The 26,178-nt window shown below is 39.3% G+C and overlaps 2 protein-coding genes and 2 pseudogenes across 4 annotated transcripts; 2 read left to right on the forward strand and 2 right to left on the reverse strand.

The window, feature by feature from the left end:
- The first annotated feature begins 42 nt into the window (after window positions 1-42).
- LOC149046737 (uncharacterized) lies at window positions 43-5,597 on the forward strand (annotated as a pseudogene).
- Window positions 5,598-8,379: 2,782 nt separating this feature from the next.
- LOC149046738 (uncharacterized) lies at window positions 8,380-11,845 on the reverse strand. The gene is made up of 3 exons (XM_089202647.1): window positions 10,086-11,845; window positions 9,575-9,756; window positions 8,380-9,154 (listed from the first exon to the last, which is right to left on the reverse strand). Exons 1-3 carry the CDS (start codon window positions 10,677-10,679, stop codon window positions 8,380-8,382), a joined length of 1,551 nt encoding a protein of 516 aa, XP_089058773.1. The 5' UTR covers window positions 10,680-11,845.
- Window positions 11,846-12,060: 215 nt separating this feature from the next.
- On the reverse strand, window positions 12,061-15,998 carry LOC149046739 (uncharacterized; annotated as a pseudogene). Its single transcript, XR_016186154.1, has 3 exons — window positions 15,381-15,998; window positions 13,952-14,835; window positions 12,061-13,782 (listed from the first exon to the last, which is right to left on the reverse strand). The product of XR_016186154.1 is annotated as an uncharacterized LOC149046739 (transcript).
- Window positions 15,999-17,013: 1,015 nt separating this feature from the next.
- On the forward strand, window positions 17,014-25,051 carry LOC113665632 (uncharacterized). Of its 2 annotated transcripts, none has more exons than XM_089205032.1 (3): window positions 17,014-17,236; window positions 22,161-22,683; window positions 23,045-25,051. In XM_089205032.1, exons 2-3 carry the CDS (start codon window positions 22,207-22,209, stop codon window positions 24,080-24,082), a joined length of 1,515 nt encoding a protein of 504 aa, XP_089061158.1. In that variant the 5' UTR covers window positions 17,014-17,236; window positions 22,161-22,206; the 3' UTR covers window positions 24,083-25,051. The 2 variants fall into 2 exon arrangements, with proteins under 2 accessions (XP_089061158.1, XP_089061160.1); XM_089205034.1 differs by having other exon boundaries at window positions 17,048-17,196.
- Window positions 25,052-26,178: the final 1,127 nt, after the last annotated feature.

Raw genomic sequence — 26,178 nt, forward strand, 5'->3', positions numbered from 1 at the left:
TGGTTATTTGTTGGTTCTTTGTGGCGGGAATTTTCAGTTCACGAGGTTTGCTGATTCAGACTGTTTCTCGACTTATGCAAATTCTTCCGCGGTTCAAATAGTGTTATTCATCTGATTTCAAAAACATGGATCGGAATTCCAGCGCACAAAGTCGCGGTAGTGCACCAAGCAATTTTTATTCAATATCACGGACTCCATCCCCTTCTAGCGGTTCGAGTTCGCGAGTAAGTTCAGTTGGTCGGTCGTCATCTTCTGTCCGAACCAGCGGATCTACGCCCCTATCCTCACGAGAAACAGCGCAGCAGTTGATTACTGGCCTTGCTGCCTGCCAGAGTTCGATTGAGGAACTACTTCAGACCGTGCGAAGCTCAAACGAGCGTGTTGAAGAACTGGCCGAAAAAGTAAAAATCCTAGACGGCAAGGTAGAAAAGCTTTCTTCCCAGCCCGTAGATGGAACCGAGAGTGATTCTGATGGACGAGGGAAAAAGAGAAAGAGAACAAAATCGTCTCTTCTTGTTCAGGTGAGTTTGAAAATTTTGACTGAAAAACCTTGGATTGCTGTTGTGGTACCTGATTCCCTCTGCTAAGTTGGCGTCATTTTGAAACGATCGAGCAACGATGTATATTTCTCTCATTGAAGACTACACCCTGATGGTAATTTTCTCATTTACATCAGTTACATGATATCGTTCAAAATCTCAGTTAAGCTAAATGAATACATGTCAGTCGCTGGTTAACTTTTTAATTTTAAAAGCTTAAGGGAAGCTGCTTGCTCTGGCTTTTCAGTCGTTCTGTTGATCGAGGTGAGGAATTTTCATGTAAGTGTGATTAAAGCTTACAAGCTTTTGTCTTGGTACCGCTCAATTGAGGTCACTTAGATTTCATTTAGTTTTTGGAGTTTTCATGAGAGGCTGAACACAACCTGTTTGTGACGTGAGTTACTTGCTTTACCGTGAAAATGGAAGTTTATAATGTTGCACTGATTGCGGCAGTATTCAAATTTGTGTAATAGGAAGAGGTTCACAAGCTCCACAATCGTAGAGACCCCGCAAGGCAATACAGAGGAAGGGAATCGTAAGTAAAAATTAAACTGTGCACTTGTTTAGAATTTAAATTCTGATAACGACCTAGTGCATTCTATTTCCAACTCGCATGAAATTGTATATGATTCACGTAATGTCAGCGCGAAGACAAAGCTACACGCGGAACTCTGTGATTTTGTTGGCAACGTTTTGCCGCCATCTTTCCTATTTGCGGAAGGACTTTGAGCTTGCCGCCTAAGTATTTTGTATAACAATAGGGGCCCGTTTCCGAAAGTTTCAATTAACTTGTGCGCGCGAAAATATTTGGACCCGGTGAGTTCTCGGGACTTTTCTAGGTCCCGGCAGAAGAATCACTCATGGCAAGCTTTCTTGGGTGAGAGTTATTCCCGCTAAATAATCATTTGCGCATCGAGACATCTGATTTCTCTCTTATCACTGAGGACGAATTATGAAGAGAGTTTTAAGTTAATGGTTGGGAGAAACGACTCTAAACAATTAAAACTAGGTCGCGTTCTCATGACGTGCAATTAGATCTGGCAAGCTGAACTAGTTCGAGACACTTTCAGCATGTAGTTGACGGAAAGCTCAAAAGTACCATACATGTAGGTTCCTGTTATTTGCCTAGCGTTCAGATCGTATAATACTAAGACGAACACTGTAACTGCTGTACCTCTGCGCCATTTCCCCGCGCGTTCATAGGAAGGAAGCTGTTGACCAAAGGCCATGTTCACCAATTTTCCTGGTTTTCGCGCGCTGCCAACTTTGCTACAACTGGCGGGGATTTTACAAATTGAACATCAGATTTTTGGGGATTTTGAAAGTATTCCAAGTCGATCGGCAATGTTCGAAAGAAATTTAAGGGCTAGAAAACCCGAAATAAGGAAAGAAGTCAAATCAAAATTGTGCAACGGAAATCAACTGGTAATTAAAATTTATCATGTAGGTTTCAGGGTAATTATTTTTTGTGGGACTGATATAATCTAATTAAGACCCCGTCCACACTACACCGGAGAAATTTGAAAACGGACTTTTTACTCTGAAAGCGCATCAAATGTTCACCGTTCACATTCCGCCGGAGAAATTTGAAAACGCAACAATCAACGGCGACAAAAACTCTTGAGTGCATCCTTGAGGGTTAGGATTAATCACAAGATTATCGTGAAGTCATTGTTTTCGAAAAGCTCCGCTTTTAAAATGTTCTCTGTCCACACTAAAACGCAAGGCCAAATTCCTTCAGTTTGAAGAGCGTTTTCGGAAAGCTCCGTCTTCGTCTCCGGATTAGTGTGGACGGTAGGCTTAACCGTGGAATGAAGCTGCGTTTCCAAATTTCTCCGACGCAGTGTGGACGGGGCCTAAGGCAGGCTTGAAGACCCATGAGCACTTTTTCTCATATGTAGACTTGGACCCATACATTTAACCCAAGTTTAAGAGTGAATAAGTAAAGGCACTAAGAAATTTTTTCACCGAGATACAGAGGCCTAAATATTTTGAATATTTTCTCCCTGTCAGGGTCACCAGCCCTCACAACACAAAGGTAACTCAGCTGATTGTTGATGAACTTTGCCGCCAAGGCCACCGAGGTGGATTTGGTAAAGCTGCTGTACAACGTAAGTTTACTATATAAGCAATTTAAAACTAGAGGACACCACTGCAACCAAGATTTATTGTCCATAACAGATAATCAGGCCTCAATCACGCAATTTTGAAATTAAAGCCTTTTTTGTTTTGTTCAGGAACTGCCAAAAAGTATCATGAGCACTTACGGAGGACTGCCCTTGGAAAAATAACGGATGAAATAAAATTGAAAAATAAGAAAAATCTTCGAAAAGAACGAGTAAGTATACATTTAATATGCATTAAAATAACTTAAATGATACATTTTGAATGATGCAATGAAAGTTAGTTGAAAAGTACTAAAAAGCAAATTTTTCTTTATCTCATAGAAATATGAGAGAAGAAAAGCTCATGTCAAGGATGAGACTGAGTCCCGTGCCTTCGCAAAGTTAAGTAAAGAGCACATGTCTAGTGACGATGATGACACAGATACTGATGAAGGCGAAGGAGGATGGGTGTCTAGGCCCCCAAAATACAGGAGCAAAACTCTTGAAGCTTTCCTAAACAAGTAAGAAGCATGCTAAAGGTTTAGTCCTTTACTGATATTTCTAATAGCAAGAAAGATGGAAATGTTTCTATCCTTAAGAATTCTCCAGTATTGCCAGACTGTTCCTTGTTATTGACAATGATGGACTGTAAATGTCAGGTAGGCTTTAAAGTCAGTTTATTTGTTAGTTACCTATTAGCGCTTTTTTGCCCGGTTTTTTTTAAGGGTTGGATTTACTTCACGGTTTCAGTCAAGTCAACGGCATCTTCTAATTATAATATTGTTATTGTTTTAGGCTTGACAAGCGCAGCGAAAAGACAGAAAACGCAACAAACAAAAGGTGGAAACGAACAAAGGCTCGTAAAGGGGAGCCTGTAGCCACCCACAGGTTCTCCTAAATGGGCGCTGTCCGATGAATGGAGGGAAATCATGCAAAGGAGAGAGCAGGAACAAACGGAAATGTAAGAATGCTGCTTAGCCTTTACACTCCTTATTGGATGCTGTCGCTTTTACTTTTAGTTTACCAACTATGAAAGAGAAGCACATAAGAATGTATAAACTATGTGAACCGATGTAAAATTCTCTGTCTCTATATATTGCATGCTATGAAAAATTTCGTAATATGCTTGTTTCCTTTATACAAGGTTGTTACATTGTTCAACTAACATTTTTTTGGTTCAACAGAGAACTTGAGGATGAAGAGACCACTGACGAAAGCAGAGCGGAAGAAAGAGAAGGAGAAGAAAGTGATAATGACAGCTCCTCAGGAAGCGATTGTGATTTTGAGAACGAATAGTTTGTTTTTCTGTGTGTTAAAAGAATAGTGTGATTGTACATAAATCACAACTTTTAATCATTGGATTATACCTTTTCGTAAATTAGATTGTCAACTTTCATTCTTCTCATTATTATTAACAATACTATTTTTGAGAAACACAAATGTTAGGTTTTTTAGTTTTTTTTTAATGTAAATGTACTACGAAAAAAATAACACGTGACTGAGGAATACTGAAATAAATTAACAGCTATTTGTAATTGAAGCATGAGATGATTCACGATTTTATGATTCCACCTAGATCACACCTAAGCGATGCAAAAATCTTTAACGCTGAACGTACCCCGTAAGAATACTCGAGAATGGTGAATTTTCCCATTAAGATTGCTCAAAAAAGGCTCGTTAAAGCCCCACAATACGCACCTTCTACTATCAGTACCTTTCCTGCTTCATGCAGTATACATCATATATACGGACTTGTGTAATAATGAATAAGAAATCCTGCAACGACTGTATACGTGCCTTCCACACAAAATCAGTATACCTCATAATTCCTTCAGTATACAACATGTATACTGAAACGAGTACTGGCGTATAAGAAATCCTGCTACAAGTGTATAAGATCCTACTATTTTCTTGGCATAGCCTGACGTATATTGATCCTTAAACAGTACCTTATGCATCATGACACCTCCTTATAGATCCCGTACACGACTTTGTGTACTGACTGTATAAGACCTACATAAGGGACCGTATTCGGATTATTTCACGCAGTGTTACGTCGAAGAAGACGGGAATTAAATTTGGATGATGACAGCGAAAACTGGACCGCATTATCAGGTGCGCAGTAATTTACAGACTAAGGTTATCTATACTAGTAGCTTATTTTAATGCTTATTATCAGTGTGTTTGGACAAGGGTGATATAGTTTCGGGTAAAATAAATCTTAGAAGCCATACCCTTCGTCAAAATATTTTAGGTTCCCTATCTCACTCAATGATGTACGACACTTCAAACTTTGTAATTAAACTAGAACTTCTTTTCAGATTCTCAGCTTGAAGACGCTGTCAAAGAAATTAGAAGCATTACTCCAAACATTGGACAACGAAGATTGCTTGGAGCTCTCCGAGCAAGGGGATTTCGAATCCAGCGATGGAGGGTTCGTTACTGTCTTCGTAGGCAAGACCCGCTTGGGACAGCACTTCGAAAGTACTCTGTACCAACGCCAAACGCTTTGTGGCACATAGACGGAAACCACAAGCTTACCAGGTACAGGGTTGTTGTGCATTGCTGTGTTGATGGGTATTCAAGGGTTATTGTGTATGCCACCCTAACTGATAACAACCGAGCAGATACAGTTTTGGAGCTCTTCATCAAGGGGGTACAAGAGTTTGGCTTACCTTCAAGAGTAAGAAGCGTTCATGGACTGGAAAATGTTAGAGTGGCACAGTACATGTTGGAAAATAGAGGACTAAACAGAGGAAGTATCATAACGGGAAGCTCTGTCCACAACTACCGCGTTGAGCGTGCTCACAAGGATGTTTACGCTGGTGTCCTTTGTCACTTTGCCAATATCTCTAGTGGAATGGAAGACATGGGTCTTCTTGACCCGTTAAATGAAGTACATTTATTTTCATTGCACTTTGTATACATACCAAGGATAAATAGGGCATTGTAACACTTTACTAGTCAATGGAACAATCACCCTGTCTCCAGTGAACATCAATTATCTCCCCTGCAAATTTTTGCCTCTGGAATTTTGGAAAACATGCACTCTGGATACTCTGGAGTTGAGAGTATCTACATCCAAATGAAATTCCATTGTATGGGTTTGATCCAGATGGACCTATCCCGTTAGACGACGACGATTACCAGGTCTCAATACCAGCAGTTGATGTTCACCTCACACCACAACAACTGCATATCTTGGAAGTCTCCTGTCACCCTTTGAATGACGATGGTGAACATGGTAGAACTCAATATTTGAGATGCATAGACATCCTCAGGAATCAGTTCAACATATAAGAAACTTGGCTGGTAACTATCTTTCAAAACAGGTGTTCCCAGCATTCAATTAACCTGAAATTCGTTGTTTAGAGAGTGAAAACAGGGCCAAGAGAATTAAGATCAATTAACGCCTATCAAACAGGTACTACTATTACAGATTGAAAACGTAAACAGTGTTAAATTTATTAATTGCCTTCAAATTGTATCAATCAGAATAGAACAACGAATACAACGTAACCTTTACAACAGTCAAGAAAAAATACATTAAAATCTCAACAAAGTTCTAAACAACTGCGCTCACTTGAAAATGTCAACTTTGAACAGATAACAATATATTAGCTAACGATTTCCCAATTTGATTTACTGGAAAATAATATGTCCACTGTTGTTAGATGTTTTAAAGTCGTAAATACCCATCCAATGTAGAAAACATAATTTCACTACAAAAATGAATTAACAGTCTGTTCTATCAGCTTGCCATCATAATGGTCTTCTTTTTGTCACAAGGCATATTACACGATATCCATTTCCCAATAATCTGATGCAAGTATTGCACTGAACTCCTGTCTAAGTTCAGGAAATGACTGATAAGTCGAGGATAGCTCCAACACAGTATTACAAGTGTGGGCAATTGGTCGGCGACCCAAACCAGATAAGTTGGTAAAATTTACTTGGACTGCGTCAAAAAGCATTTTCATTTTAACTCACTGCGTTCGCACACATGAAAATTATTTTCTAAACCGTTATAGGAACTTGCACAACACGACAACCACAGTCAAATGGGTTGGTAACTCACGGAGAGCCAATATAAGCTTTATTACTCTATTCGAGCACTATGTGTATAAACGGTCACATTGCTTTTTGTCCCACAGAAATACGATACGCGAAGCTATATCCTCATTAAGCTAGTACATTGCACAATGCATATGATACGGTTAAATTATAGTGAAAGCACTGATTATAATCATACAAAACTAGGCTGTAACTAAAAGATAGCAAAAACGTTCGCGTGTCCCATCACGCGTGGAAACTTAATGATAGCAATTAAATACCTAGGCTAGATGAAACTGAAATCCGTGCAGATATATCTTCTTGAATATACAAGTCTTTGGCGTAATCGGATTTCCACCGCCCGTGTAATTTTAATAACCTGTCTGATACAGGGCCGCTCGGTGAATTTACGGCAGCGGTTGCCCCACCAGACCTAAGACTGTGTAACCCAAAAAGTTTGGAGTCGTAACCTAGAGCCTTGAGAGCTTCCAAAAAGATTTCTCGACACCTAGAATACGAAATTCCTTTGTTCCCTAAAACATAAGTATTATAATTTTTCTGAAATACTAACTGCCTGATTAGGAGACCGTCTGCATTATGGTCCATTCTTGCAGCAGACATATACCTAAGGACCATATGAACTGGACAAGTGGCATTGTCCGTTCTAGTAATAATAGCTTTATTACCTTCCCTGTAGACATCTGTTTTACTACTTGGTATAACAATGGACATATGGTCATCTGCGAAAGTTATATGCGAAGCTTTGATATTTGCTAACTCATGAAATCTGAAGAAACCTGCAAAACCTAAGAGGACTATGACTGAAATTCGCAGATCTTTTAGATTAGCGTCTACCTTGCCATGTTTAGCAACTATTCTCTTGAACATATCAATAGAGAGAGGGAGCTTCCTATTCTTCCGTTGTGTGCCATTACGTTTCGCGGCTTCAACAACATTTCTACACACTCCGGTTTTCAAAGGATTATTACTACAAGTTACGTCTACTACATCGTGTAGCCAAACTAATGCAACATAAGCCATACTAACAGTGCTGGGAGAACCAGTCTTGTGAAGTTGAGACAAATAGGCCGCTACAACAACAGGCTCTTGTGGCAAAACGAATTGAGCCTTAACATCATTGCACCAACGCATAAATTTTTGACACTCAAGTAAATATCTATTCATCGTCGAAGGTTGTCTGGCCTTAAACTGATCAGTAATGAGGCGCAGCTTGAAGGGAGCTAAAGATCCATAGAGACTTGCCCAACAGGACTGAGCAGAGATGGCCTGTTGAGGAAAACAAAAGGAAAAAACACATAACAGAGGGGTGTAGAGGTGGAACAATCTTACTCACTGATTCATGGCTAAAAGGGAATAAGTACTACAACCCGGGTGCTATTAGTTCTCAACACCACTACATTCATTAAATGAAGATCAAAAAAGGGCAATAAATAACACAGCACTATTGGAGTGCTATTCGTTGTCGACACAACTTCTGCACATTGACACTGGCCGAAAAGAATAGAAAGAAATACCTCAACACTGGTAAGGTGCTATTCGTTGTCAGCACATCTACCTCATATAAAATGATCAAAGTGAAATAAATAACGCAACACTGCCAAGGTGCTATTCGTAGTCAGCACAAATTCCACTCGCTAGATTGTGGCCGAAAGGCCAACCTTTCAGATTCTTACCCCGAAGGAACGAAATTCAATCTTAAAGCCACTACATATCCCGGAGTAGTTGGTGAACCCAGAATAGAATTGTGATTTCGCACTGATCAAACATTTTTCATCAACTGAAATGTAATTTCTAAAGGATTGAGTCAGCATAGCACTAGTTACAGCAGATTCCCCCCAAAAAAGCCAGGCAAGGAATGTTTGAGACAGAAGGACTGGTAGGTATTGACAGGTTAAATATCCTTTCACTAAAATTCTGCCAACAGCAACCCATTCATCCCTTTGATAATCATGTCTTACAAATGGTACACGTTCATTTTCTCCAACAAAAAGGGAATCATATGTTTCTTTCCAAAAAAGAGAGAAAACATCTCTGAGCAACCCAACACCTCTGCCCACTTCTTCAACTCCCCTAGCATCAATAACAATTATCTCTATGTCCTGACTCATAATTAATGGATCTCGGAATAAGTCAATCAAATCCTTCTTAATATTTAGCCTGTGCACTTGGATGATACGTTTTGGTAACAGTTGAGATACAGGTACTGATACAGACACAGGTACATGCTCAGATGATGCATGAACAATATCAGAGTTACTGCCTGTCTCTACATCATTTAACTCTGTATTTTGATGTGATGTTTCTGCTTCAGTTGGAAATGGTACACAATAAGGTTGTGCAGCATCCTGGCAGGGGTGGGACACCACAGCTGCATCTGGCCTCCCTTTACTCTCCCCAAATGAAAGCAACAGAGAGCTTCTTTGTGCTCCACTAACACTAAAAGGAAATATCAACTTGTCACAAACCATAAAAAAAGGGAACTAATTGGCAATGATGTAACAGACTATGAAGGTTCATCTTTATACAAATATCCACAATCACATGGAGTTGCAATAAACCGCATTAATTTATGTCCTGTCCTGCCAAACAATTGAATAAAGATCTGAGCAAACAAATAAATAAATAAATAACCAATAAAATAAATAAATACACAAATCTGTTTGGAGACAAACTAGATAATATTTCCAACAAAAAGCCATTGTCATGCCTAGTAGCATGATCTGGGATGCCAGTCTATCATATATAAGATGATTCCACTGCAACGGGAAGCTACCTTTGCAGTGAGGCAAAAAAGCTAAAAGAAATCTATACAGGTTTTATCTTGTTCAATGCAAAAATTCACTAGAAAAAGTTCACCTTGGACTGTTATCTAATGCTGAATTCTCTAGCTCCTCTTCAGTTTCACCCTCATCTTCAGATTCCAAAGGCACCAGTGATCTAACATAAACAGCTCCTTGACCAGCCATCCTGGTCACTCTTTCTGCATCCAGAGTTATGCCTTCTGCCAGCTTAGGAGTTATTAGCTTTCCATAGCATGGCTAGGTTAAGAAAAACACACATTACTTGCACGCTTCTTGCAAAAGTCAAGGGTAAATCTAATGAAAGAGTAGTTAAGTTAAACTTATATCACAAAGAAGGAGAAAGGGTTGGGATCGGGGCAGTACCAGAGGAAATCTAAAATAACCCAACAAATTCTGCCAATAATTCGAAGTCCATTACTCGCGTCACTGCAGGTATCCTCTTATGTGGTTAAATTTTTGGCAAAATAGTATAAATGCGTATTTAAAAATACTCAATCCTTTATTTTTGTTAATACATTAAACGTAGAACAATGTTTAAACTTATGTCACAACGCAAAGTTACCCACCTTGACATATTCAAATAGCAAAAGCTTTGGAAATCGATTCAATATAGCAGCTTTGAGGGAATGTGCATCCCAGCTCTTGTCATAGGGAAACTCGCGGCAGACAAGTTCTCTCTCTTCTAACTGAAGTCGGGTTGTATGTGTAGGCACTTTGTTGATCTTGGGACTGGGAATAAGGACTAGATCCTTGTAAACAAGTGTCTTGGGTGGGCGGCCTTTGGTCGACTTAATGGTCTGCTTTGACCTTGCTGGTCTTCTACTAGTGCTTTTCCCACCAGCTCGGTTCGAACCAATTGTCGGAAAGAGAGTGGCAAGCCGAGCTTGAATAAAACTGTTAGAGGCTGGCGACGTCGAGGACTGAATGGTAAGTTCGTTCGACTGAAGTTCCTCGTTGTTTACCTTACGATCCCCGTTGTTCGGCTGACTGACAGAGACTGACGTTGAATTCATCCGAGGTATTGCATTTCTCGTAAAACCAGGTCTCAAATTACTTAAAATCTCTAAAGCATCCGCGGCCGCACGACAAGCAGTCGATAGCTCTTCCTCCATATAGCCGAACGCCAAAATGGCTGAATGGAAAAAGTGTAGCGTGGTCATGTGATCACGTGTTGCATACTAATTAGAAAGAAAATAAAAAATCCCACTCGGAACGAAAAAAACATATGGAATGAATATAAAAAATATAGAACGCATATAAGATAAAGAGGAAAAATAGAAAATAGATGCGTTAAACACGTGTATCTAAATTGATAGGAAGAGATTTAAAAAATATAGAAGGAAAATGAAAAATAAAGTAGCGAAAAAAATATATCTACATAAAGGAAATAAAAAATATGGCAAAGGAATGTAATGGATGTATTGTATATTAAGGTTGTTTGAATATTGACCGGAAAGGCGCGCCATAAAACCCCACAGAATATTCAAATTTTATACGTTGTTTATCTGTTTTACTTTCGACTGGCTGTCTGATTGGTTGATTAGGACAATAGGTTAAGGCGAGGTGCCTCTGTGGGGATGGGGTAAGTATTGTACATTAATCGACCGTACCACTCGCGGTAGAGAGAAAATTGACCTCGTACCCAAGTCTCTTTCGCGGCCGTGTCCAGTCTGCGTGTTCAAAGCATAACCAGAAAGAAGTGAACTTGGAAATTCAGGTAGAAAACACTCGTTTCCAGCGAAATGCGCGTGAAGTTTTGGTATTGAGACATGTCCCAGGGTGCAGCGATCTTAGATCGTAAAGTGTGGCTGAGAAAAATGCCGATCGGGAGGATCGGGGCGCAAACCACCTCCGCGTGGACCAAGGTCGAAATCGGAGTGTGCAGCCTTGACTTCGTCTTTTGACATGGATAACAGTGATGGTAAAGCAAGCTTAAAACGGCAGAAATCGCCAGAAACTACGACGGATACACAGGGCATGAGTAAGTTTTTATTGATTTTACGTGTAAAATATTCATATTTCGAAATATTTATCGTAAAAAATCGACCATATTTCGTTCCCCATACTATTCCTTATAACGTGTTCAAATTTTCAACGGTTCCTCACACAACGCGTGACGCGTTCATGAATTCATCGTTGGCTTTTTCTCAAGACGTGAGCTTGGGCCGCCTGTGGTGTCCGTATAGCGAGGTTGACGACGCATGAGGTTGTGACTCAGGACACAGAAAATGTCCGTTGTCCGTATTAACCGGTGTCCGTATTTAGCGGGTTAATTAAAATGAGAATTAATGAGAATTTTTTTAAATCGAAAATTACGACCATTGTTGTTTTTGTAATCATGACTCGACGCATTTTTCCATCTTAAGAGTCTGCGCCAACGCACTTTACGATTGTTATTCGAAGATTGTCGATTCATTTATTTTCATTAATCAATGAAGTCGCCTTTTCTTCCCAGTGAAGGGCTATTGTGTTTATATGATAGACAAAATAATACATGGTTGCTTGTAGATATGGAATTTCTCTTCTCGTGTTCAACTCGACGACGAGAAATTTCATATCTACGCGCGCCTATGTATTATTCTCTATGGATCATATTTCTAAGGTTTTAGATTTCGAGAATGATCCTCTTTCATGCACGCTGTTTTGTGCCTTTTTATTTACATTCTTTTTAATGGCGCGGTTAGCCAATATCGTACCTCGGTTCCGTCAGTGCTTCGATCCTTCGCGTCATCTTACTGGGAGAGAGGTCGCAAAGAACCAACGTGGGCTAATTGTTACTTTTAAATGCACTAAGACTAAACTTAGTTTAGGCTTTATGGGCATCAAAAGTGATTAAACAGTCACGAAATCTTTTTGTCTCCAAGGTTCAAAGTAATTCTATAATCATTGCATCAATAAAGGTAATTAAAGTATGTAAAAGTTAAAGCTATGCTAACAATGGCAAAACAAACTTGGCAACTGGATTCGATCGCACGATTGTTATTTTAAAAGATGTATAAGAAAATACAGTTTTTGTGATGGACTCTGGGATTTATCAGCAACGATACCCATAATATTCATAGGTCTTCTACACCTGAAAAAGGGGTTGACAGAAAAGAATACACTGAGCGAAATACTGCGAAAAGGCAACAGATTCGAACGTTTGCGTATGCCCAGAAATCGATCTTGGCGAAGTCCTATTTAATGACGAATTGTTTTGAGAGAAAGACGTGGAAAGTTTTGAATGAGATTCATTGTGTTTCCTTCTGTAGAATTTCCAAACATTTAGCAGAGCGTTTAACATATTTGTGCCCTACCTACTGCCAATTCATGAAAAGTTCATGACACCAATTCTTAGTTGGATGCGGAAAAAATATACAAGAAACAAAGAATTTATACCTTAATAACCACCTACTTTTTTTCCAAGTTAACAAAAAATCGGCCAAATGTCACATATTCAAAAACGGTGGAAGATTTAATCGAAGCGTATCGGAAAAAATCAAAATCATAGACAAATTACCGCTGGTGAGCACCTTCCTTTGCAGCGTTAAAGCTCAAATACAAAAATCTTTGTGTTAATATTAACAGAAAACAACATAATGGGGGTAAGAAGGCGAGTTTTTTGTCTTTCTCTGTCTCCATAGTGAATTGGATAAAAGGCTGCCGGTTGTCCAGATGCTGTAAGAAGTCATCCACGTTTTCGCGATCCAGGATGGTAAAGGTATCGTCTACGCAGCGTTTCCAGATCCTTAGCTCGAAGGATGATGTAGTTATCGCCTGTTCTTCGAAACTCTCCATGTAGAGGTTAGCAATAACAGCGGAAACCGGACTCCCCATAGCGGCGCCGCCTTTTTGTTCGTAAATCGATCCGTTATACTGGAAGTATGTGGATCTCAATACGAAGGTCAAAAGGTCAGCGATCTGTGCATGTGTTAGCGTGGTGCGGTCTGCAAAGCCTTGGGTCGTTCTCGAGTTGCTGCAGTGCGGCTTGTACAGCGTCGTCGATAGGAACGTTGGTAAACAGCGATTCTACGTCGAAGGATACCATGATCTCGTTGTCTAGGATCGTTGCATTGCTGACGGTGGATATGAAGTGGGCTGAGTTGATCACCGTTTACTCTGACTTTCCTGTTAAAGGAGACAAGATGTTGGCTAAGTAAGCGGATAAATCATATGCAAAGGTGTTTACGCACGACACAATAGGTCTTAGCGGTACATCGGCCTTATGGATCTTCGGTAAACAGTAGATTCTAGGCGGCTGTTTATGTCGGGGTCTGACGACCTCTGATAGATATCCAGTAATTCGTCAGAGCGATTGAAGGGCTAACGCTCGAAACGTCAGCTTTTTTACCCTTTACGGTGGCTAATTTACGTTTTCAACTCAGTTGTTAACACTAAATTACCTGCTATACTCTCCCACCGACGCAGCACAACAGTTTCTCTAGAAACTTACCCCTTTATTCATCTGATAGATTTCCGCTTCGCTTTAAGGTAAACAGCTTTTCCGACAACTTGCGGGTCAGACGGTCTGTCGGGTCTCTGTTGAGGAGCTGGTAAGGTCCGTTCTCAATAAACGTAGACATCTTAGCTCGGTAGGTGTCGGTATCCATGACTATGCTAGCGCGCCTTTTGTCTGCTGGGAGAACCTTGATGGACTCGTCTTCTTTCAGGCTTTTAAGTGCATCACGTATCTCCTTCGTAATGTTAGGCTCTGGTGTTTCTGCCTGTTGAAGGATACCGTTAACAGCTCTTCTGACAGTATCTGCTTGTTCAGCGTCGAGTTTTCTTACGGCTGCTTCGACCTTGGCGATGATCTCTGTGGCAGGAATATCCGTAGGGGTTACGGCGAAGTTCAGTCCTTTCTTCAGCAGGGTTTTCTCGGCATCGCTAAGGGGCCTAGATGATAAATTAACAACCCAGTAAGTTTTGTCACAGCCGCCTGTTTTTCTCTATTAAGGTTTTCAAACTTCTGCTTATGTCTGTCTTTGGTAGTGTTAAAGACTCGTTGGGTGTTGGTCTTAATCTGTTCTAGTATCCTGTTGGCGTCGTTTGTCGAGAGAGCCGATGTTATGCTCTGTGCTGTAGATTCTGTATCCTTCTTTGCATCTCCTTTGGTCTTCTGTGTCAGTCTGATCCGTTCCCTTAGGAATCTCATGGATGCGAGTTCAGCGACTTTGCGTGCGCCTTTGGTGGGAACTGGCGGTCGAACTCTTAGATCTTTAGGAACAACGCGGTTCTTGATGCACCTTGTTAGGAAGGTGAGATGGTTGGTGTAGCGTGCGAGCTTGCACGAGCAACGCTCATGTCGACAAATCAACTTTAGGGTTGTGCGCCCATCTATTCGGTTAATTTCGTAAAAAAAGGAGCAAATCACTGAGTGAAACAATAAGGATCGAAAAGCAACAATCAGAGCTGTTGAAAAAACAACTAAACACAGCAGAGCATCATGCTCTATAAGATCACACATGACCAGTTGACCTCATCGCCTGAAGAAGACTAGCAGTATGCAGTCGTAACGTCGCGATGTACATCACACGTGACTACATCGTGAGATAAACGAAAAAACTTAGCTATTATAGGTAATTTAGTGTTAACAACGGAGTTGAAAACATAAATTGACCACCGTAAAGAGTTAAAAGGCTGACGTTTCGAGCGTTAGCCCTTTGTCCGAGCGATTGGAAACAAACAGAAAACATCTCGATATATATATAATAAATAAATTATTTCACAGTTCGCTTGTACGATTTTTATTCACTCGTTGTGAATAAAAATCGTTCGCGCGCACCAACCGTGGAATAACCTATAAGATTTCAATATGTGAGCTTCAATAGCTTCTGTCATTCTTGCTTGTTCTGGTAACACGATAATGTGGTTTTCCTTACCTGTATTGGTTATCTCATCGATGGTATTTAATTTGGTGACATTTTCGTGGCTTCTCGACCATCTAAAATCAGCCATATGTTGTAAGAGGTTATCACAACCTCCTTGCCAAGAAAAACGATGATGCCATTCCAGTTCTTGATTTGGGTAGTCTCAATTCATCTAGTCTGAATTTGTGCAATGATATTTCTTTCATCGGATAAATAGTGACATCATCATTTGCTTTTAATTAAGAGTTAACATTTTCTATTTGTCATTCGCAGCGTTGATGTTTTTGTCTGTTTTGCGCTTTAATCAGTAAATCTCTCTCATTTTATTATCAAATGGTTCGATTTCATTGTCTGAAAATGAGTCATCATCGAAAAGATGCTCCAGATTGTATTTTTGCTTTTTTTGCTTCTTTAGTTCGATGGGTTTTGCTTTTTGTTCAGTTTCATTATCAGTTGAATTAACTCACTTTGAGTCATGTCTTTCAGATCGTTTTCATTCATCATATGCTATAACTATATATTTTATATTCAAATGACTTAAAACAAGGCGTTTAAATAAGTTGAAATGACCAGTTTGTGCATAATTTAAAGTTAAAAAAGGTGTTTAATCACCCATATTGCGTTGATGCATCTTCCTTTTTATATGCTTCCATTTGCCAGCTAATAAGGGAATAACATGACTTTTTGAGGGAATATTGTTTATTTGCGCCCGCGTAGTGTCATTTGCGGCCCGAGCTTACACTATAAGGGCGCAAATAAACAATATTCCCGAAAAAAGTCATGTCATTATCATTATTATCAATAAACAAGGCCAAATGATATCAAGAATGCGAGTTTTAATAATACAAGCTAAGTGAATGACGAATTCAAAGTCACTTCAAATCATCATGTAAGCTGTAGGGCTGATAATGCATTAGCAGCCCGCTGTCAGTCTTTTGCGGCCCGCTGAGCGTGTGTTTTGAAGAGGCCGATTTTCTATTTGGCCGCGTATATTGATAATAATGAATAATTATGACCGTTTTTACAAACATCAAAATATCATTCTTGTTGCGCATATATTTTGTTTTAGAATTTTTGATTGCTTCTTTTCGTTCTTCATTAGTTGTATATTTTGATCGAGAGTAGCATTTGAAAATTCTTTTAACATCAGGTGACCCAAAGGTATCTCGCCAATCTTCAAGAGTAGCCTTAGCTTCCTCAACTTTGTTGTCATTTAGTAGTTCGATGTTGATAGTGGTTTGAATACAACTTCATTCAACAGCCAGCAAGTAACCGGACCTTGCCGTTCACAAAGGCTACCTTTTGGTAATAAAATCCATCAATGATTGCCAGCCAGGCAGCCATTTTAAAGTTAAAAAAAGTTAAACTTATCATGCAGTAATGCATGATTGATTTCCTGTTTTTCTGAGAATGTCATGCAATGGAAAATTCTGTGAGATCATATGACTAAAGAAAGTCCTGATTTAACTAGCGGTTAAAGCGAACGAAGTCGAACGGCTTTTTTTTGACGGGGGTATAACAGCAAAATGTATTGTGTTGTGCTATCATGGCAAAAATCCAACAGTCGTGAATCAAAAATGTGAACATATGTCGAAATACGAGCAGTTTTTGTAATAATATAGCAGACTAGTCATATGATCTCACAGCATTTTCCATTGCATGACATTCTCAGAAAATGCATTACAACAGGGACTTTCCCGAGGAAATGAGTCATCAATGCCGGCTCTGTCATTCGTTATCATAAATGTGCCAACGTTTTTAAATCCTAAGATTCCTGTTTGGCTACATGCTTAGGTGGATCGCGTGGAAATATCTACTTTACTTGAAGGTACCTTCTGCTAGTTAAATCAGGACTTCCTTAAACAAGGGTATGTCATTGTATCTGATTTCATCAGCGATACAGCCATGCATTTCAGATACTTATTAGCAATGTCTTGTTATTGATCCAACTCGATGGAACACAATAGAGCTCATTCTAGATTGAGTTTTATTGAGGTCTGTGAGCGAACGAAGTCGAACGGCTTTTTTTTTTTGACGGGGGTATAACAGCAAAATGTGTCGAAATACGAGCAGTTTTTGTAATACTATAGCAGACTAGTCATATGATCTCACAGCATTTCCCAGTGCATGACATTCTCAGAAAAACAGAAAATCAATCATGCATTACAACAGGGACTTTCCAGAGGAAATGAGTCATCGATGCCGTTGATTTCAAATTACATGATTGTCGTATAACAGGATGGTGGCTATAGGACGAAATTTTGTACTTGATAATTCAGTTTAACTTTAAAATGGCTGCCAGTGAAACTGGTATATCTGATTTGTTCGATGACATAGATATGTTAACGGTAACGGTATACGATTAAAGACTTTGCTGGTCTCTCGCATACGAATCTTAAGTTTCTGCCCATTGTTTAACTTTCTATATGTGCTTACTCGTGCCTTTTAACCAGCACTCGATAAAAACTAACAAAGTTTTCAAAGGGAGGTTTTTGCAGGAGTTAAGTGGACTAACTGAGGGCTTGCATGACCTAATTAGCATAATTGCAGGTATGGTCACTCGACGGTCATTTTGGGTACTGTTATTTTCTTTTCGGATGATAATTTCAATGTCCTTTCACCAAATGGAAGTTCTTGGATAATGTGTTCACTTGTGATGAAGTCAAGGAAGTGGTTGAGCTGTTTGGCTGAGACATACAACCTCGGCACACTACGAGTTTCAACTTCAGCACCTCCTCCATACATGTGAGCGTGTTGCCTGGCGACATTAAATCTATATCGTGTTAGACCAGGAATCCAACTCTGTAACGTTCGATAGTTAACTTTGTCAGTAACAATGGATAGGATTTTCCTACGTGTGCTCCAGTGGCTCGCATTCTTGTAGCAACTTGGTACTCTGTCTGTGCGACGTCGTTTGATATCACTAGTTTATTCAAGAGGATTTCAGCTTTCCCAGGTGCAGTTTCTTCTAGGGCTGCTATCACGATTAGATTGCTCACCATCTTTAGATCCTTGACTGTAAGCGTTAGCTGATCAATCTGTGACTTGCTTTCAAAACTCTCTCTGCATTTTCTACAGATACCTGTGCAATGGTAATAGAAGAAACAGTGATGAAAACGATAACGGTAATGATAATGACAATGATAATAATAATGATGCTGATGATGTTTATGATGATAATAACGATAATTACGATGAAGACGATGACGACAACAACGATGACGAATAAAAAGACTTTCAGTGAAAGTTAACTTTGACATGGAGCTCTTCCTTCCCATGATCGTAAAAATGACTACAAATCGTGGGCAAGTAATGTCGTGACTGTTTTTTTTCTTTTTTGGAGTTGCGTGACTGATAACCTCGTTTTGAAATTGTGAGCCTCGGTTCCAGTTATATACCTCGTAAAAAAATATGCATCGGGGACGTTTTTTGCGAGAGCAGAGATTTTGAGTTGTGTTTTCTTAGTGATTTGAGTTTTCACTTTGTGAGGATTAAACCTTTAATTCGAAACGGAAATTTGGTTCCCACAGTAATACGGAAAAAACAAACTTGGCCTAGCCCGTAGCCGTCAAACCTTCGACGTACTTAATTCAAGGTATGAGTTCCTATCATCCCTAATCTGGACCTGAACCAATTTTAAGACTCACGCAGCCAATAATTTATGTCTACTGAAAAATTGCATTTCTTAAAAAGCACCAATTTCATTTTAACTCACTGCGTTCGCACACATGAAAATTATTTTCTAAACCGTTATAGAAACTTGCACAACACGACAACCACAGTCAAATGGGTTGGTAACTCTCGGAGAGCCAATATATATAACACGAGAAAATAACAAAGCACCTGAGTGAATAACAGGAAGAATATAAAGTAAAAACAATAGCGATACAAATACCACGAACAAGATGATGATCCTGCGTGCCCAGGTTGGGAGTTGTACAACGCTTCTTATTGCTCTGCTGCTGTCGTTCTCTTTCTTTCTGTTTCCTTTTCCTATTAGCTGCGGCTCTAGCATTGCGAATTTTCTTGTCGTCCTCATCGTCCGAGGCGATATCTTGGGATTCGTATTCTTGAACTGCGTCCCAGCCGGCTTCACTCGAGTCTGCGAGTTTGATAAGCTTCTGTCTCTTGTGCAACAGAGCTTTGGCTTGATCCGTTAAGTGAGCCACCTTCTTGTGATCCTTCTGGGCGTTTGCTTCTTTGATTTTTCCTACTAATTCTTCAAGCTCGGCGTTGAATACGAACTGCTTTTGATTACTTTTGAATTTGAACTTCTCTGCCTGCAAATCGATTTTTTGTTTTTCTTCGAGCTCTTTGCCCTTCTGTTCCAAACGATTTTCAAGATATGTCTTGAAGAGAGAGAACACTTCATCAATCCCTTGCGATGTGGGAGGATCTGTTGGCGGATTATTGGGAATATCTGGTTCTTCGTGAAGATCGTCCGGTCCGCTTCCAGGCATAGCTTACAAAAAACGAACTGGACGAAAGCAGAATACAGCAAAGCTATATTGGTGACGCGAGAAGTGAAATAAGCATACGGCTAGTGGACTATATAGAAGTACATGCTATGACACCTTACTCCCATGTGGTACAGAAATCATGCATACTTGACAGGTATTACGTAACAGTAATGCACTCGAAGGTGAGATAGAAAAACAAAGTGTGAGCACTGACGTTCCGTAATAAACTCCTATAGAAAATACATTATCTGAATACATAGAGCACATATATTACACAACAATTATCTTTTTTGAAATAGGGTTCATGAAAGCCATGCCTGAACCCAGAAGTTCAAGGACACCGGTTCTCTGAAATATAATTTTTGATATCGCTCTACTAACGCCTGTCTCCTCCTTCGCCATCCAGTGCCAAGCTCAGAACGGAGGAATGGACAAATTGTTAAGGCGTTCATATCCTTTGCACTCATGTAAAAAATACCTGCTCGGGCAAAGATGAGTTCACTCTCGTTCTCAACTCCGGCAAAACACCAAGCACTTTTATGACCCTGTACATCCTTAGTGCACGACACCAAGGGAACCACCTCGAATAATTTACTCCTGTCTCGTCGGTCGTACGAGCAAGCACTTCCAACTCTAAACTTTAATGAGCAAGAAGCTTCCATTTCATCCACAAGCGAGACTTCCGATTCAGAAGGGACGGGAAATAATTATTTTTCTGAGTTTCACGTGAGAAAAATCGAATGGAGCAATGTTTATTAGGTTCTGTTAATTTAATTAGTTGTCTCGCTTTTAAATAGAAAAGTCAACAAACATCATAGTTTACTCGCGCGGAAAAGAAATTAACACGAGTACAAATTAAGGAAAACTCAGAGCTAAATGGATATCTAGACTTATTATTCCTTTTCCTCGTATTCGTGCCTATTTAAATGCCGTCGACCGACCCCACTCGTAGGTGTAAATTATTCTGTCACACGAGTACGACGACTCGTACCGCAATTATGCAAACTAGGTCACACAAGCCCTCACTTAACTCTTGCATGGGCCTCTGTAAGGTAACATTTTGTGGATTTTCGTTTACCGTAGGCTAGTTAAAAGGCACGGGTTAGCAAGTCAAACAAGGGGCAGAAACTTAAGATTCGTATGCGAGAGACCAGCAAAGTTTTTAATCGTATACCGTTACTGGCACTGGTGCATAATCGTACCAGACAGAACGATGGCAGAATATCTCTACAGAAACAAGCTTCAAATGATAAAGGACAAAGTAATTTTAAAAACTGGGTATAACTATGTTATTTGTTTTTGAAAAAGTTCTCCTGTACGATTTTGAGTAATTTCAAAGGCAGGAATGTTCCTTAATTCTTTGGTCACGCAATCTACATATTGCGTGATTTTATGTCTTCCGTGTGCTATTTTGAAGAGTTTCCTGCGTCGCTAGAAAACATTTGCCCAAAGAAAACTGTACGTCATTTTAAAGATCATTCCTAAAAGCTTCTAAGCAACCAATTCCTACACAACTTACGCTTTACAGAAGACGAAGAGTCTATAAAAGAGCACACGTTAATGAGATTTCCCTAGACGTAATATCTTTGAAATGCGAAGCGAGCGAAAGTGTTCAATTTTTGACCTGTTATGACCCGATCCATCGATTCTGGAGGTGAAAGCGAAAAGTTCGTTTTTCTAGAAAATAAAAACATATTTGAGGAACAAAATACACAGTCTTTCTCGTCTTACTAGGTTCTACTTGTGTGCAAAACTTGAGACAATTTGAATTTTTGACCCTTGCCATAAAAATTTGTGCACGGATGTCCTCTTAAGTACTTTGTTGTTCAGATCCCAAGTGCTTGGTTTAGCGCTCCAAAAACAGCTGTTTGATCTCCCAAGATCAGCCAGCTGGCATGCCCACCCATATCTGTCAGAAGTGAATATATAGGCATATTCTTTAGATTTTACTTAGAAGAGACTGGGGAGAAGAGAGTGGGGAGAAGAGAGTGGGGAGAAGAGAGAAAAGAGAAGAGAGAAAATAGAGAGAAGAGAAGACTAGAAGAATGTAGACAGAGTGCAGTAGAGTAGAGTCAGAATTCTGCAGTTGAAGGAGAAGTATCCGGTGAGAATCAAAAGTGTGAGAGTCTGAGAGATTAACAAGAGTTACACAGAATGAAATAAGCTTGAATGTAAGTGGAATTGTGTACTGGAAAACCTAGTAACTATATAGAAAACCCAAAGACTGCAGCGCTAAAAGAGTCTTTAGTCAAGAGTCTCCTGCCACTGGCGGGAAAAGTTTGCCTATTAGCATTATTTTACTAAAGATATGAAATACTTTATTTTGTTATAGAAAATACCAACCGACTTTTTCAAACGAGGTAGCTTGATATTCTGACATGTCCAATCCGTTGATCAAGGCTGTTGTGACTACTCTTATTCAAGTGGTGCTAATCTTCGATCATCACAACGTTCAAGCAGAATTTAGTGACACTTGCGACAACTCCACCAGTTCACTCTCATGCATTCATACATATGAGCAGCTTTATCACAGTTTAACAAAGTCAGATAACAGTTTTAACATTGAGTCTGCCTTATTTCCATCCAAGAAACCCTCTTCTGTTCGTGTGTTTGTGAATTTACATGGTCCCAACAAAACAGGTTCACCCATTGCAAGGTACACTTGGAGCGTATCTTGTCTGTATGTTGCTATTCCTGATGTCTTCCTGGAAATTGTGTCACTCGGATCAATCCTTGTCAGACATCGGACAACAGAATTGAACTTAACAATTCCACATTTCTGTTGCAATGTGTCGAAAACAGAGGATGAAAGAAAGAAGACGATAAACGATATGATTGAAAATGTCCTCGCTGCGGTATGAACAATGATTTTTTTTCTTTTTTTTTATCTCTAAGAAACCCCGACTCAAAACTGCTTAACCCAAGCCGAAATGAGTATTCGTAATCCTCTGAGAGTAAGCATTCGTCACAAGCAATGCTCTCTGCGACAAAAGCAATCGCCTCCGTTATACTAAATAATTTAATATCGTTAATGAAACTCTTAGAAGGGTTATGAATACCTATTGCAACCGTTTAAACTGATCGCCAAGAGTTTGGAAATAGAGAAGTGAAACTTTGTACCTTGTAGGTTGCAGACAAGCGGCTAGGTTGCTATGGTTACTGATGCTGCCATATTAGATGAATTATTTGCTGAATCTTTGTTGGTGCTCATTTCAGCTTCAAGATCTGGCCTCTTCACCAGGAATAAGGAATCCAGAACTAAACAATGCAGAGTGTGTTATCGAGGGCCATGGTACAGATATGCAAGCTACAGGAAGAAGTCTCGAAATCAGAATAATGATATGGGGTTCTTTCTGCTCCACCTGTGCAGCTTTCGATCCACTCTATGGGATGATAGTGGGATATGTGGTGCTTTTGAAGGTAACAAATAGCCCTGAATATAAGCCTATGCTATGTTTAAGTGTTTTGGTGGGAGTACCTGGTTCATTTATCTGGTTGATACTTTTATCTGTTGTAATTTATTTCTCTGTGAGAGACGGACCACTTTTCTACCTGGATATCTTACTTGTTTTGATTCCCGTTTTGTATTTTATTACTCCCCTCTCAAAAAGAGTGAGGGACATCTGGAATAATTGTAAGAGCTCTGATCCAGGTCAGATGAACAGCGGCTTTATGTGGTTTCAGAAACTACTTGCCCCTTTAAGTGTTATTTATACCTGTTTCTTCTCCTGTTGGATGCTCATCGGCATAATGCTTAACCCAATTTGGGGTTTGACAATTGCACTAGCAGTATGTCTTGTTATTTCGTCTTTCAATTATATAGTCGGCGGCTACGTAGTCGTTAGACAAACGCAATGTGATGTAAGCATGCATCAGTCTCTTCGTAGAAATTGGGTACTTAGTTTTCTGGCTCTCATATTTTTAACAATTGTTGTGATTTTTGCCGAACAATCGTATAATGGCAGAGAAACCGCAGATGGACTATTCAAAACCGCCCTTTTTACCGCTCTTGTTTTTTTTACCTCGTGGTTGTCATGGAAGAGGTTTTTCAGCCAAAAATCAGAGAGGAGGGAAGTCCCAATGACAAATCCACTTGACCTTCTTCCAGATATTTTTCAAAAACTAAGTCAAGATGTTGAACCGGGGCTTAATTTCAGAGGAACATCTCCCCACAACTCATTTCGAGAAAGCATGGAAACCAGTGATCAAATCCATGCAATTGATTCCTCAGGCAGACGAGAAACCTCCGTGTAAGAATACGAATATTTTTTTGGCCCCAAACTCAGTATAAAAAAAAAACACACAATTTTCATTTGGAATTTTTTCCCTTTTAACTCGTGCAAACGAGTTTTTAAGGGGACTCCGATATGCAAATAAGTCATTCAATAAGATGTAGACACTGTGGTAATCAGTAGTACCCAATTCGCCCGAGCACAAAACCTTGTTGAAGTAACAATCGCGCGATAAAACGAAATAGGAAGGCTTTGTTAAAGTTCATACTAAGAATGGCTGCTTTAAATACCACCTTCCAAGTGATAAAGTAAAATGTACATTATGATAAAATATTTTACAGACTAAAATCCTGTATTTGGGCCATAAAAATTCTCCCCCTTCACACTTTGTTGGCGACCACCGAATCCCTCTTTCTTGACCTCCCCCCCCCCCTCCCTCCGTGACCAATAATGATTGGTCCTCATTAAAGTTTTGGGAAAACCGGAAAAGCTAGCTTGATATGTTACTATTTCGTGCGGTTGAACAATTGTAGCGAGAAGCTAATTTTAGATCTGAGGAAAATTTATATTCTCAGTCAGGGAGGATGTACCTTTTTGATATTGCTGTTATTGGAGTTTTATATCCTAGAGGTCAATTGTTCTATTTTTTGATAAGTACATAACCTAAAATAATCTAGAAGAACACTTTAAGCTAATCAGTTGAACAAATAGAGCGAGAAGCTATTTTCAGCTCTGAGGAAATTTTATATTCTCAGTCCGGGAAAATGTCCTTTTTTTGATATTACTTTTCTTAGAATTTTATATCCTGGAACTCAATTGTTCTATTTTTTTGATAAGTAAGTAACCTAAAATAATCTAGAACAGATCAATTTGAACTGATGCGAGCTTTAACAATGTATACATTATATTTGATTTTCTTTGTTTTGTATGAATGTAATTACATAACAATAGGATATGTCACCCAATAAAGTTGTCAATAAAACTTCAAAACCGCTTCAGTGTTCATTTTCAAGTCTATAATGACAAACAGTCGGAACCAAGGATGATGCGAACTAAAACATCACAAAACATCACAAAGTCAAAGCGAGAGACGAAGAATTTCAGGGCACTGACAGGGTAGTTATTGAGAGACTTGGCGGGGAAGTGTCACTCTATAGTCGATCTAACGTAAATCACGTAATACGTGAACACTTAGCGGTCTTATCGGTGGGAATTTTAAAACCAAACTCAAAATCTTTTTTTCTTTACTGTGATAGACCTCTAAATTGTCATGTTGGCCTTCCCTCGGGGATGACTCCCTGCTAGAAAGATCAGATTCTAAAAAATATTGAACAGTACTTAATTGGCGACATCAATAATAATTTACTATCAAGTGTTCACACTTCTTCAAAACTCTTCTGAATGTTGCAGTCAATTATGACTTAAGATAATTAATTAGTGACTCTACCCAAATCACAGCTTCAACAAATACTTTAATTGATCTTATTTTCACTTCTCTTTCCTCCGGTTTGTCTCATGTTAGTGTAAGCGATCACAGTTTAGTTTAGTCTACTTTACGCGTATCGGAAAATGTCAATTCCCCCTGTGTTAAAAGGAATAAAGTCCATTAACTACAGACAATTTAAACTTTCCAACATTATAAATTTCCGGAACGATGTCTTGAGACGACTGTGGGGTTTTATCAAAGAATTGAATGATCCTAATGAGATTTGGCCTAATAGAAAGAAAGTGTTTGCGCTAAACACGTACCACTTAAAACTAAACGTACACGTCCTACCAAATCACCATGGATAACGACTGTTTAAAATCAAAGTGCTCTGTGGATTTTGATTATGAGTAGATTATGTTTAATGTTATCTGGTTTAGGGAATTTTGTTTTCTGGTTGATTGTCATGTCGTATTTAGAGTACGAGCCGTAGTTCAGTGTTCGCTAATGTAGCAAAGAAAGTAACGTTGGGATAAGAAGGCATTACAATTGAAATGATCATGCTATTACATTTGACAAGGGTGGATGATGTCATGTGTTTTAAACATATATCATTTTTGTTTCTGGTTCAAAAGAAAAGGTTGGAAATAAATGTGGGTGAAAAGTGAAATTTACTTTCTATCATTGTAAAT

This window comes from Pocillopora damicornis, chromosome 4 (assembly GCF_964200805.1).
Source record: "Pocillopora damicornis chromosome 4, jaPocDami1.2, whole genome shotgun sequence".
NCBI classification, from domain to species: Eukaryota; Metazoa; Cnidaria; class Anthozoa; order Scleractinia; family Pocilloporidae; genus Pocillopora; species Pocillopora damicornis.